Source organism: Zophobas morio, unplaced genomic scaffold, assembly GCF_036711695.1.
Source record: "Zophobas morio isolate AGI-343-1 ecotype UQ-CSIRO unplaced genomic scaffold, CSIRO_AGI_Zmor_V1 ptg000030l, whole genome shotgun sequence".
NCBI classification, from domain to species: domain Eukaryota; kingdom Metazoa; phylum Arthropoda; class Insecta; order Coleoptera; family Tenebrionidae; genus Zophobas; species Zophobas morio.
The window spans coordinates 6,022,024-6,036,966 of record NW_026972135.1 but is presented as its reverse complement, the minus strand read 5'-3'; the positions used below and the strand labels follow the sequence as shown (position 1 = coordinate 6,036,966).

Sequence of the window (14,943 nt, the reverse complement as noted above, 5' to 3'; positions counted from 1 at the left end):
AATAAATATAAACAGAACAAATTGAAAAACAGGAGTAATCGACTATTTAATTACTACTTTGGTAACAGTTTATTTTTAAATATTTTTCGAAATATTCTAACAAAAAGTTTTCCGGTGATTCTAAAATATGCTTTTGTAAGTAGAAAAAGTGCGTACTACGTCCTTACGGGTTTAGAGCAGGCGCGAAAAAACAGAGTTCCTTCTTGAAGAATAAGTTCAGGAAAAGGTTTGATCCATAAATTAATTAGAGTTATCGTCGACATATTGACACACCTCTATCGCTTTAAATGCTTTCAATGCAAACTCACGATGAAAAATAATAGGGTAACGTCTCTTCGACCACCATAAAACATACCATTAATACGCTTAAATAACGAACAAAAATATTGGGAATGAACAGTATTTCCACAAGTAATTTGAGCCCGAATTTACCTGGAAGAATGGCTTAACACCCGGTGGTTTCTCCAGACTACCATAAAACCCAAACCTTTACTAGTTATTTGAAGCTCAGGACAATATTTGCAATATGATTCACGAAATTTCGTTTTTCTAGATAAATGCCGACAGAATGACAATTTTTTTTTTCAAATTAGCACAAAAATTGATAAAAATGCAAAATATGCACCCGTTACGTGAAATATGCAGTAGAAGGCAAATATATGCAAATATGCAATTTTTTTATGGCTGTATTCGTTTTTAATTAGCATGATTCGTTCACATACTAAATATCAAGACTTATATGCAAAAAATAAAGGATATGCAAATTTCATAAAATCCGCTCTCTATTCATCATAATTCTTCATATATTTTTACCTACGCACAACTTGTAAAGTTTTTAGAACAACAATGGAGTGGCTTAGAAAATGCCAATACAATTACTAAACCTCGCTCAAAAAAAGTTGAGTCTTATAATAAAAATAAATTCAAGTCAACTAATCCCACCACTTCCTTCCTTCTAAACTCAACTCCCATTCAATGTAGCATTTGTAATAATGGACATTTAATTTACAAATGCTCTGAATTCATTTCTAAGTCTCCCAATGAACGTTATAATATAGCAAAATCAAAACGTCTTTGCTTAAATTGCCTAAGCAAATTTCATTCCACTATCAATTGTAACTCAAGTCAAAACTGCCACAAGTGCAGTCAAAAACATCATACACTTCTGCATTTTGACAGCTCTAAAAATTCACCCTCATCTTCAGAAACGCAACCTACCACCACTACGTTGATTTCTCAAAATCCTAACAATATTTCTCGCTTACATAAATCGTCATGTGTATCCAACACAGTCCTGCTTTCTACTGTAAGGATCGCAGTCCTTTCTTCAAGAGGATTTCCTCAAATCTTTCGAGTTCTATTAGACTCCGCATCGCAAAGCTCTTTCATTACTAGCAAAGCTTTTCACAAGTTAGGACTCCCTAACAAACGAACTAGCATACTGGTTCATGGATTAGGATCAACTTCTACTCGAACCCCGCACGGTGCAACTACCGTTTCCATACGACCCACTGATAAAACATTTCCCGAAATACAAGTCGACGCTTACATTTTACCAAAAATTTGTGATCCTCTGCCATCAACTCATATTTCTTCTCAACACTGGTCTCACATAAAATCAAATTTACCTCTTGCAGATCCAGAATTTGCCAGTCCTGGTCATATCGACATGTTACTCGGAGCTGATGTTTTTTCCAGTCTTTTCCTGGGAAATAAAATTTCTGGTCATCTTAGTGAACCAGACGCAATTCAAACTATCTTTGTTTATGTACTTATGGGCCCAGTTACTACCCTTCGTGAGTTTCCTATTGGCACCTTTGTCATGACTTCGGACGGGACCCCTTCTTTAGAAGAAACTGTGTGTAAATTTTGGGAACTCGAAAAAGTTCCTCCTGCCACAATCGTTTCACCTGATGACGTACTCTGTGAAAGATTATACTCTGAGTTCCATTATCGTAACGAAGACGGTCGTTGTGCTGTAGCTTTACACTTCAAAAGTCCTAGGCCGATCTTTCCGACATCTAGAGAACTCGCCGTTCAACACTTTCTATGGTTAGAAAAACGTCTTCAACGCAATCCCGAATTATATCAACAGTATTCTGCCTTTATGCAAGAATATCTCGCTTTAAATCACATGGAGCTTGCTGATGTGCCATCCGGGGATTCTTCCGCATTTTTTTATATTCCGCATCATAGTGTACTTAAGCCTGACAGTCTCACCACCAAGTTACGTGTCGTCTTTAATGGCTCAGCATCACTTCCTCATCAATCATCATCGCTGAATGATCATCTTTATGTCGGTCCTAAATTACAACGCGATTTAATTTCTATTCTTTTAACTTTTCGCTTACACAAAGTTGTTTTTGTTGCTGACATCAAAATTATGTATCGCCCTCGAGCATCGCGATTACCAACGTATTATATGGCGATTTTCACCCAACGAACCTCTGGCCGATTTTCGATTACGAACTGTTACATACGGACTCTCTTCCGCTCCATATTTGGCCATTCGTACTTTACTGCAGCTAGCCAACGACGCAGGTGCTTTATTTCCCTCAGCTGCAAGTATTCTTCAAGAAAACACATATGTTGACGATATAGTTACTGGTGCACCATCTTTAGAAGCTGCTCGTGAATTAAAATCACAATTGATATGCCTATTAAAACAAGGTTGTTTCGAACTGCGTAAATGGGCTAGTAATGAGCCAGCTTTACTGGATGATTTGCCTGAATCACACCTTGCCAATCAATCACGATCATTTGAAACCGATCAGGAAACCTCTCTGAAAATTTTGGGATTACAATGGACACCTTCGTCCGATTGCTTTCACTTTCATACACAGCCATTTAATCGTCTTTGTACTAAAAGGTAAATATTATCACATCTGGCCCGCATCTTTGACCCTTTAGGGATGTTAAGTCCAGTTACCTTTATCCTCAAGCATTTAATACAACAATTCTGGATTCTCAAACTGGATTGGGATGACACTCCTCCAAATGAAATCATTCGACTATGGGAATCCTTTATAAATGATCTCCCCTGTTTTCAAGACTTGCGAATACCTCGTCGTATCATGCCTGGTACCTTTTTGTCGTGTCAATTACATGGTTTTGGAGACAGTTCGGAAAAGGGATATTGCGCGGTCGTTTACTTTGCATTTATTCTTCCTTCTGGAGAGATCACTACCTCCTTTGTTTGCGCTAAGTGCAAAGTAGCCCCTTTAAAACGATTGTCCATACCACGCTTGGAGCTCTCTGCTGCGGTTTTGTTAACTCGTCTGATCAATTATATTTGTCGTATCTATCAAGATCTTTTAACATTTAGTCGCATATGTGCATGGTCAGATTTGCAGGTGGTCTTGTCGTGGATTAACTCTCCTCCACATCGTTGGAAAACCTTTGTGAGTAATCGAGTGTTTTTCATTCAAGAACCGCTTCTATCCTGTCACTGGTTATATTTACCTTCCTTAGATAATCCAGCTGATATTGGTACTCGTGGATTACTACCCTCTAAACTATTGCAAAGTTCGCTTTGGTGGGCGGGACCAGCTTTCCTCCGATCTACTACAAGCTTCCCTGATTCGGTTATAGAACCTTCTCCCCTAGCTTTGGAAGAAGAACGCAAGGTCGTTTTAATGACAACCACCGACTCTCATTTTATTGATACCCTTATTGATAAATTTTCGTCCTTCAATAAAGTAATACGATGTGTAGCTTTCGAACGCCGTTTTTTCTATAATCTAAGACGTCAAGAAAGAGAAACCGGACTGACTTTGAAATCTTCTGAACTTCATTCTGCCGTTCTGGATATTGTTCGTCACGTTCAATCCACTCAGTTCTCAGCTGAATTGTCAGCTATGAGAAGTAATAAACGTCTTCCAAAACCATTTCAAAAATTGTCGCCCTTTATCGATAACAATAATATCCTACGCGTTGGTGGTCGTCTCAAAAATTCCCCACTCTCTTTTGAGGAAAATCACCCAGCTATCTTAACTTCAAATCACCGGTTTACTGATCTAATCTCGCATATCCATAATAAATATTATCATGCCGGAAATCAAACCGTTCATTTTTTATTATTGCATCAATTTTGGATTTTAGCCCCTAAATGTGCCATTCGGCGAGTATTGTCTAAATGTATTCGATGTTTTCGAGCTAGTCCAGTTCCAGTTCAGCCTCCTATGGGTAATTTACCTCCCTCCAGGTTAATTCAGGCGAAGCCTTTCTTACACATCGATGTAGATTTTGCAGCCCCTTTTACCATAACCATGTCAAAAGGTCGTGGAGCCAAAAAATTGAAAGCATATCTATGTATTTTCGTATGTCATGTCACAAAGGCGTTACATCTCGAGCTCGCGTCTGACTTATCTACTGAGATTTTTTTAGCAGCTCTTCGTCGATTTCTTGCTAGACGCGGTCGATGTCAACATTTATATTCCGACTGTGGAACCAACTTTGTTGGTGGTAGTAATCCACTTCAACATTTAATGCATACCGCTGCAAATGAAGAAACCGTTTCTTGGCATTTCAATTCTCCTTCCAGTCCTCACTTTGGACGTTTGTTCGAAGTGGGAGTGAAGTCTGTCCAAACGCATCTCATGCGCGTAGTCGGCGACCATTTGTTAACATATGAAGAATTAATGACGTTATTGGTGCAGATTGAATCCATGCTTAATTCCCGTCCTCTAACTCCTGTCAGTCATGACCCTAACGATCTGTCAGCTCTATCACCTAGTCATTTCTTAACCTTTGAGCCATTGGTTGCTCTACCGGAACCAAATTTAAGAGATCTTCCTCTTAATCGTCTTAAATTTCAGATTTCAGCTTATTCAAAGGATGTTTCAAGACCTCTGGTCCCGATGGTCTAATGAATATCTTCATACCTTGCATCAGCGATCCAAGTGGTTTAACCCTTCTGTACCGATTAACATATGCACTTTAGTAGTTATAAAAAATGAAGTAATGTCTCCCCTGCATTGGCGACTTGGTCATATAACCGAAGTACATCCTGGGAATGATGGAATTATTCGAGTCGTTACTATTAAGACCAAAGCAGGATTTGTCAGACGTCCCGTTGTGAAGATTTGTCCTCTTCCAATAGAAACGTAATTTTCCCGAAAAATCCATGCGATTTTTGGTGGGCGGTAATGTTCCGTCTCCGCATTAATTTTTATTTTTTTTCTTAATTTTAAATTATTAGTATAATTTCTAATTGTTTAATTTATTAGAATGGAGGTAGCATTGTAAAGTTATGATTTTTCCTTTTTATATCATGCCAAGGTTTCAATCCTTAATACTCTTTAAGTTTTATATTTATTAAATTCGCGAAATTTGTTCCTAACAAAACAGCTTTTTGAATTTTGACAATTATTATTATTGAACCATTCAAATGCAAAGACTTTAAATTCTCAACTAAGCTATTTGAGACTACACCTACATTAGAGATAACTAAGGGTAGAATTGAAGTTTTTTTAAGATTCAACATGGATTTCATTTCTATCGATAATTGTAGATATTTTGAAATCTTGGTGTGGTATGTTTGAATAATATTGTTTGTGTTAGGAATAGCAATGTCAATGAGAATGGCTTCGTTCGTGTGTTTTTTGATAAGTATGATGTCTTGTCTGTTAGCCACAATGTTTAAGTCTGTAAGTATTGTGCGATCCCATTATAATTGGTATTTGTTATTTTCAAGGAACGTAGATGGGATGTAATTGTAATAGGGTGTCGGGGTGTCGTATTTTCGATTAGGTTCATAAGTGTTGCTAATTCTTTGTGAATGATTTTGGCGGCGTTGTCGTGCCTAGCTTTGTAGTCAGTTTGTGCTAGGATGCTGCAGGAAGAGATTATGTGCTGGATCGTTTCAGGTTTTGCTTTCCAGAGGCGACAGCACTCGTTTCTTATATTCGGATCTTTGATGATGTATTTTCTGTAATTCTTGGTATTGATTACTTGCTCTTGAATATCAAACACAAATCCTTCTGTTTCGGCATACAAACTTGATTTTTTTAACCAAATCAATGACATCTTCTTGTTGACATGATTTTTTTTTCTAAGCCTTTGTAAAATTTTCCATGTAGTTGTTTTTGTTTTAGCCTACTTATTATTTTGTCTATTGTGTGGGGGGTGTGGATTTTTTCGGTGTTCGACAGATTTAAGGGTGTGTGGTTCAAATCAGCTATTGTGATGATGCGAAACATTTCATTTCTTTCTGCTCGTTTCAAGAAATATTATTATTATTACTATTATTATTATTATTAACACATTTGTTAGGCTTGGTCATGTCAAAATTGACAACTGTAAACTGAGGTACTAGCATTTTTTCCAATAATTCAGAATTGCTAACGAAAAAATTTGCCTCAAACATTAACTATTGATATCGACTGAATTCAAATACACATTATCGATTCATCAAAACCTCCAAATGCATTATTTATCTCATTTTGCTTTATAAAATACTTAGTTGGTATGTTCAACTCGTAATATGTCGCATAAATTTAAAAACCAAAGTAAATATCATATTTTGGTAAACAAACTCACCTCTCTCGAGAAATCTTGATTTACTTTTCCATCCGTTTCTTTACGAATCCGCTTGGATTGATGTGTATTTTCTTTGGTACTCTCTTTAATTTGCTGATTATTCCGAATTGCGAAAACTTGATTGTTTGGAATATCTTCTGTTTGTATTGGATCTGCGGGCTAACAAAATATTTAATTAATGACATTTATTTATTTAGTTATTTATTTATTTATGTAATTATTTATTTATTTACTTATTTATTTAGTATAAGATTCAACAAAGTATTCACGGACAACATTTTATGAGAGATGTTTATTCTTCCAAATTTGTAATGTAAAAAATAAGTAAATGTAAGAAAGAAATATTGTGTGTAAAAAAATTGGAAAAAAGTTAGGTATTTATTTTTTTAAAGTTGTAATACACTAATAATAATACTACATAAACATTTGTTCTTTGCTGGCCCAAAGTTACAATACCTTTTTTGAGGAACATACGTTCCCTTCACATTGCGAAGTATTTATCTTTTCTAATTGTTTTCTTAGTCTTCTATGTTCTTTTTTCTGTTTTAAATTTTCTTCTAATTTTCTAATTTCTTCTTCTTCGGAACTCAAGTCCATGATGACGTTGAATGTGTTTTCTGAAAAAAAAATCAAAATTATGACTACCAATTAAAAAAATACACCCCTCGCTGTCAGAACACTCATACTAGTGTATGTGTTAGTTTTCGACAATAAAACCGAAGGCTGGAGATTATTATATATATTAGCGAACTATTTTTCGAGAGGGGTAAAGGACAAAAATTCGCTACTATAACAGTTAAAACAATAGTGTTAAGTTTAAAAAAAAAATCTTTTATGGCTATCTACTATCAAATTCAAATTTAAAATTTAAAATATTCCAGCAATTACTGCCAAACATTTAATGTAATTTTGAAAAGCACTCGACGTCGCTAAACGCCTCGATAAATGCATGATTAACTTTAATCTCAGTTAAAATATTCCATAAACTGCTTAATAAATTATTATTAACTGATTCTTAATTAAAAATCTGTCAGTCATTTCTGATATATATCTACTTAATTCACAAACCTTATTTAAAAAATACCAAAAGTAAAGTAAATTTATTGTTTTCTTAAAATGGACTATCGTAGGCGTTGAATTGAACTTTCTAGCTTTCTACCATTTCTGGTTGTCTGAAAGAAAATTGTAATAATTATACCTAATTTTGATGCTTTTGTTTTAATAATAGTATTTATTGATTTCAACAGCAACAATCGAGAAATAAACAGTCAGCTAAAAATTTTTACCTCAAATAACTTTTACATTTGTTAGCCAAAAGTAATAATATTAAATTTTCAAATGGAGAATCATAGGCCGCGCGTATATGTAAATTCAATGGTTTAAAAAAGTAATGAAAAAAATATATTACACAAATACCATTTTACTTGCTGCCCGAGAACTTGTTTGACCTACAGACCACAGCGCGTTCAGGCAAGTGTCGACTCTATAAGCGTTTATAAGCGATTTGGTTGATTTGGACTATAATTTCTGCGGGAAATAGTTATTTACAAATATAATATCACATGTTACATATTTCACTCGATTTTTAATTGTCTTTTATACTAGCAATACATCTTAAACTAACAATATTGTTGAAATCGTAATAATTCAATTGATTTTTTTCGGGAAAACTCAAAAATTGAGAAATCGAAACTCGAAAATTTAAAAAATCGAAAAATCGAAAAATCGAACAATTGAAAAATCGAAACATCAAAACATTGGAAAATCGAAAAACCGAAAAGTGAAAAATCGGAAAACCGAGAAATCGAAAAATCAAAAGATCGAGAAATCGAGAAGTCGAAAAGTCAAAAAATTGAGATACCGAAATAGGCCAGAATCGAAATAACGAAAAGTTAAAAGATGAAAAATTGGAGAATCAAAAATCTAAAAGCGAAAAAATAAAAAAAAACGATAAAACGGAAAAGCAGAAAAACTGAGGAACCGAAACAACCCGAAATAAAAAATCGAAAAAGTATAAATTGAAAAACTGATAAATCGAGAAAATGAACAATCAAAATATCGAAACATCCAAACATCGATAAATTGGGAATTCAAAACCTTGAAAAATCGAAAAACTTTAAAAATGAAAAATTAAAAAATCGAAATTTTGAAAGAAACAAAAAACTGAAAAACAGAAAATCTAAAACCGGAAAGTCGAAAAATCAAAAGACTAAGAAATCGAAACATTTGAAAAATTCGAAAACTTGAAAAATTTAAATATCGAAGAACTGAGAATCTAAAAAATTGAATAAATGAGAAATCGAAAAATCAAAAAAGTGAAATCAAAAAATCAAAACCTTAAAGAAAATCGAAAAATTGAAGAATTGAAGAAGTGGAAAATCGAACCACTCGAAACTCAAGAAATGGAGAAATCAAAACATCGATTAATTGAAAAATCGAAACATGAGAGTTTATAAACGTCAAAAATTGAAAAAACGCCAAAACTAAAATTTTGAAAAATTTTGAATACGAACGTTGAAAAAGCAAGAAATTGAAAAACCGAAAAATCGAAAAATCTCAATGTCGAGGATCAAAATTCAACATGGATTCTTAAACCACAAGTTCGAGAGTACGTTACTTTTTAACGTTTAAAGTTGTTGTCAAGTTATTTTATTTTATTATAAGATGCATGACCATAACTAAATAATTGTTCTTATATACTTATAGATGAATTCGTTTCTGAACGCTTAGAGTCGACATTAGCCTGAGTGCGCTGTGGTTTGTTGATCAAACAAGTTCTCAGGCGACGAATTGTAATATTTCCGGTACCATAAACAAAGATAATACAACTCGAGTTTTGGGTAAAAGTGTCGGGGGAATTCCGTCAGCGAAATGCCAACATAACCCAAATTTGTTTTTCTGCGTAAAACATCATAAAACAAATTTTACTGCACGTTCTTCAACATGAAAAATACTGACACGCACAAAACAAATCTTACTAAAGATACCAGGCAAAGTTTAATTTGTTCGTTTTACACCGAAGACCAGAAGAAAAATTTTTACTATTAGGAAGTGCATTTTTTGCGGCAAATATATCATTAAAGACTCTTAAAAACAAAACATTTCTCTTTTTTGTAGGTGATTAACAGAGTTAGAACAGTCATTGGGGTTCACGACATTTGGAGAGCAGAGGCAGCTGGTACACCACATTTAATGGAATCGAAAATATAAAAAAAAAAACAATAATGCAACAGTGACATATTTTATCAATGAGTCGTTAGATAATCTTTTTAATTAAGTATTAAAAAAATCGTTTTTCTAAGATCGATTTAAATTAACTTCGACTTGCATTAGCGTTCAAATTGCATGTTAAGTAGTAACGTCAATAAGTTGCATTAATTTTGTTCCACAACTAGAGCAAATTTTTGGTAAGTAATCTAGTGTAAGCCAAATTTAAATTTGATATGTCATTCAGTTTCCGGAATGATAATGTTAATTCAAATATAATAATATAAATATTACTGCGAACTTTTTGACAATATAAAAAAAAGTTCGTTTATGGCTATTCATAATTTTACTGTGCCTAATTGTAAATTAAATGAAACTTTTTAGGTTATTATGAAATCTTAAAAACAAGCATAACTAGATTAGAGACCGTCAGTCTGTGGATATAGTATAAACGATTCGAAGATTCCTCGGGGAGAGCATTTAAGAAGCTGCAAGATACTTTACAAAAATTGGTCTAAAGAGTTTAGACAGTACTTCCCTCGCTGTCGGAAACGTGACGACTGTATGCCTATTATGTTTTTTTTTTCGCAGTGGATTTCAAAGAATTCGGTTTTGTAGTTCCTGAGTAAATCAATAAAATAAATTTACGCATTCATTAATTTTTTTGAGTCACCCTGTACATTCAGATCCAAAAAATATGAATGGAGTGATAGATCACAAGTACAGACTCATCATATTTTGTACATTTTAGATACGATTTATTCGGCAAACTTTTGAGTTGACGTCATCAAGTTTTTGGAGGGGATAAGCAAATATATTGTGACTAAACATTTTTTATGCTCTTTATAACCTTAAAACATCTGCAAGATGTCAGAGCATTCCGTTTTGTAGTTCCTGATTAAATCAATAAAATATATTTACGCATTCATTAATTTTTTTGAGTCACTCTGTATATGCAAATCCAAAAAATATGAATGGAGTGATAGATCACAAGTACAGGCTCATCATATTTTGTACATTTTAGATATGATTTATTCGGCAAACTTTCGAGCTGACGTCATCAAGTTTTTGGAGGGGATAAGCAAATATTTTTTGACTAAATATTTATGATGCTTTTTATAGCCTTAAAACATCTGCAACATTTCAAAGCATTCTGGTTAGCAGATTAAAAATTAAATTTCAAAATGTTGTTTTATAATTTTGATTTTTTTTCCAAAAATCTGGACGTTTCGGGTGAAAAGTCGATTCAGAGTTGTAAACAACATGTGTAGGACTATGTTATTTTATACAATTGAAAACCCATTTACTATGTACAATTTTGAAGTGACGTCATCGCATTAGTGGTGGGGATGATTAGACAAATTTTGGTTAGCGTTTTACCATCTACATGATATTCTTAATATAAGTACAAAATTTCACAACAATCGGTCGAGTACTTTCGGAGATTATCTGTCTAATAAAATCCGGGACAACAGACGGACAGACGGACGGACAGACGGACGGACAGACGGACGGACAGACGGACAGACAGACGGACGGACAGACAGACGGAAATGGGAGACCTATTTCTTCGTCTTCTAGGGGTCATGAAAGATCGAGAAAACGTAAAAGTAGAGAGTCGGCCGACGGACTCGATTACAATACTTCCTTTGCTTACGCTCGGGAAGTAAAAAACTACAAAGAGCTTCAATTTGTGAGCACATTTTTACAAAGCGAAAATGTAGAAAAAGTTTTAAAAATAAAATCCACTGAAATTTCTAATTTTAGATATTCTCATTTAACATCGTGCGATGTTGAGAGATCTTTCTCTAGACAAAAAAATGTTTTAACAGACAAGAGGAAAAATTTTTCTGCAGAAGATTTTTAAAATTATCTAATTTTTTATGCAAATTTAAAGATTTAAAATTAGAATCGCTGATTATGTGAAATAAAATAAATACAGGGTTAGTATAAAGTCCCGGAACGGTCGAATAACTTCGTTATTTTTTTTCTGAAATTTGCTTTGGATATATAGTTGAACATGGCGACTTGATTACAATATTTGTTTAACATCAAAAATACCCAATATATTTTATTGGGTATTTTTACTTCCCGAGCGTAAGCAAAGGAAGTATTGTAATCGAGTCCGTCGGCCGACTCTCTACTTTTACATTTTCTCGATCTTTCATGACCCCTAGAAGACGAAGAAATAGGTCTCCCATTTCCGTCTGTCTGTCCGTCTGTCCGTCTGTCCGTCTGTCCGTCCGTCTGTCCGTCTGTCCGTCCGTCTGTCCGTCCGTCTGTCCGTCTGTTGTCCCGGATTTTTATTAGACAGATAATCTCCGAAAGTACTCGACCGATTGTTGTGAAATTTTGTACTTATATTAAGAATATCATGTAGATGGTAAAACGCTAACCAAAATTTGTCTAATCATCCCCACCACTAATGCGATGACGTCACTTCAAAATTGTACATAGTAAATGGGTTTTCAATTGTATAAAATAACATAGTCCTACACATGTAGTTTACAACTCCGAATCGACTTTTCACCCGAAACGTCCAGATTTTTGGAAAAAAAATCAAAATGATAAAACAACATTTTGAAATTTAATTTTTAATCTGCTAACCAGAATGCTTTGAAATGTTGCAGATGTTTTAAGGCTATAAAGAGCATCATAAATCTTTAGTCAAAAAATATTTGCTTACCCCCTCCAAAAACTTGATGACGTCAGCTCAAAAGTTTGTGGAATAAATCATATCTAAAATGTACAAAATATGATGAGTCTGTACTTGTGATCTATCACTCCATTCATATTTTTTGGATTTGCATATACAGGGTGACTCAAAAAAATTAATGAATGCGTAAATTTATTTTACTGATTTACTCAGAAACTACAAAACCGAATGCTTTGAAATCTTGCAGATGTTTTAAGGTTCTAAAGAGCATAATAAATGTTTAGTCAAAATATATTTGCTTATCCCCTCCAAAAAATTGATGACGTCAGCTCGAAAGTTTGCCGAATAAATCCTATCTAAACTGTAAAAATATGATGAGTCTGTACTTGTAATTTATCACTCCATTCATATTTTTTGGATTTGCATATACAGGGTGACTCAAAAAAATTAATGAATGCGTAAATATATTTTATTGATTTAATCAGGAACTACAAAACCGAATGCTCTGAAATCTTGCAGATGTTTTAAGGTCATAAAGAGCATAATAAATGTCTAGTCAAATATATTTGCTTATCCCCTCCAAAAACTTGATGACGTCAGCTCGAAAGTTTGCCGAATAAATCATATCTAAAATGTACAAAATATGATGAGTCTGTACTTGTCATTTATCACTCCATTTATATTTTTTGGATTTGCATATACAGAGTGACTCAAAAAAATTAATGAATGCGTAAATATATTTTATTGATTTAATCAGGAACTACAAAACCGAATTCTTTGAAATCCACTGCGAAAAAAAAACATAATAGGCATGCAGTCGTCACGTTTCCGACAGCGAGGGAAGTACTGTCTAAACTCTTTAGACCAATTTTTATTCTACCAATTTTTTTTTCAATTTTTTTGAATCAGTAGAAATAAACATGTTGATAATTTCTGAAATTAGTTTTTTATTCTGCATCAGGAACTGTCAAAAAAATCTGGGTGTTTCATTAAAACAAAAAAAAGGCGGCCTTGTGTGTGAAACCGAAAGCGATAAAAAAAGGAAAAATATTTAAATCAAATCGTCATGTTTAATTATACATCCACACCAAATTTCCAAAATATAGATGTGAAAGAGGACCAGACGTTGCTTAAAATTTATTTTTCCTTGGAGATGTACCAAAGGTAGAAATGCAAGTTTTAGGTCTAAAGTTTTATACATATTGATAGAAGCAATGCAAGTTATAACAAATTCGTTAATGATTATTATGTACAATAAAAAATACGCGTCATTTTTAACTTACCCGTCAGGACGTTCACTTGTTTTTGAACTTTGTAATCACAAAAAAAACATTACTTTATTATGGTAAACTTTTATGCAATGACCACCAAATTTTTTAACTGTGTTCCTTATATGTGCCTAAACTGAGAGTGGGTCTGTTTGAGTTTTTTGTTTAAACGTCATAATAAATAAATAAACACGTCACCCACTGGTATGCTAAATGCAAAAAGTTTGTACATAATTTACATTTTAATGAATTTGCTACAAGTAAATGAATTGCTAACTGCAGAAAGGGGACATGTCCCATTTTTTACCACAATAACATTCGTACATAATCGTGTTCTAGAGGTCTAAACACATCTTTACTGCAAAAACGGGCCATGTTTAATGATTTAGCTCGGGGCTACAAGCGGATGAAATTTACGGTTACATCAGAAAAGGGATATGTCCAGGAGATATCGACTTTCTGCAGTAAACACCGTGGTCTCAACGTCTTAAAGACTAAGAGCTGAAAGATTCTACACAGTACCTGAATACATTCAAATAATCTCTGCAGCATCAAAGAATCCTCAGAAATTTTCAATTGTTGAGGTTTCTAGAGATATGATTTATGATTTTAAAAGCTGGTGGTCAAGATTTTACAAAAAGACATGCCTAAGTAATGAGTCTTACGGGAAGCGCGTACCACGCAGTCAGAAAAAGTCATTTGCGATTGCTTCTTTTCAGCAGATAACTATTTCCTCACCTAGCGAAATTGTTAGTCGAGAGCTGATAAACGGTTTACTCACAGACACTTTTAGATTGAGAAATACAGAAAAGAATTTGGCTTTTCCTACAACACAAGCGTATCCCGAAAAACTAGCCATCAGCCAGAAGAAAATGACGGATATAACAAACACTTTACGATTTATCCCAGACGCTTATAACGCATTTTGGCAGGAGATTGCTACTTGGCCAACTGTAGAACAGGAGCGCGATAATGATTAAGTTTTTTAGTCAGATATACATATAACATGTTTGTGTAAAATTATAACTGAAATAAAGCTGTTTTTTGTGTTTTTTTTACCTTTTTTTTTATTTTACTGCAAAAAGGGGATATGTCCAAGTGTCAAATTTGACAGCCAAATTGACCCAAAAAAGAAAACATGCATTTAACCAACACTCGTTGATAACTGAGAACATAGAGAACCGGCAATTGAAAACGGGGATCGGAAACAAGTAGTTGTAAAAATCTGAGATGTTTTATTCATTTCCTCAACATTTTGAAAAATGTGATATA

General features: G+C 33.7%; 1 protein-coding gene across 1 annotated transcript in view; it reads right to left on the bottom strand.

Annotated features, from left to right (window-relative positions):
* Positions 1–14,943, bottom strand: part of LOC135138740 (uncharacterized) — a 60,446-nt gene that overhangs the window by 24,257 nt on the left and 21,246 nt on the right. The window contains exons 2-3 of the mRNA XM_064068732.1: positions 6,997–7,157; positions 6,541–6,699 (exon numbers count right to left, since the gene is read on the bottom strand). Coding sequence (XP_063924802.1) covers positions 6,541–6,699; positions 6,997–7,137 — 300 coding nt within the window. The 5' untranslated portion in view covers positions 7,138–7,157. The remainder of the gene's footprint in view (positions 1–6,540; positions 6,700–6,996; positions 7,158–14,943) is intronic.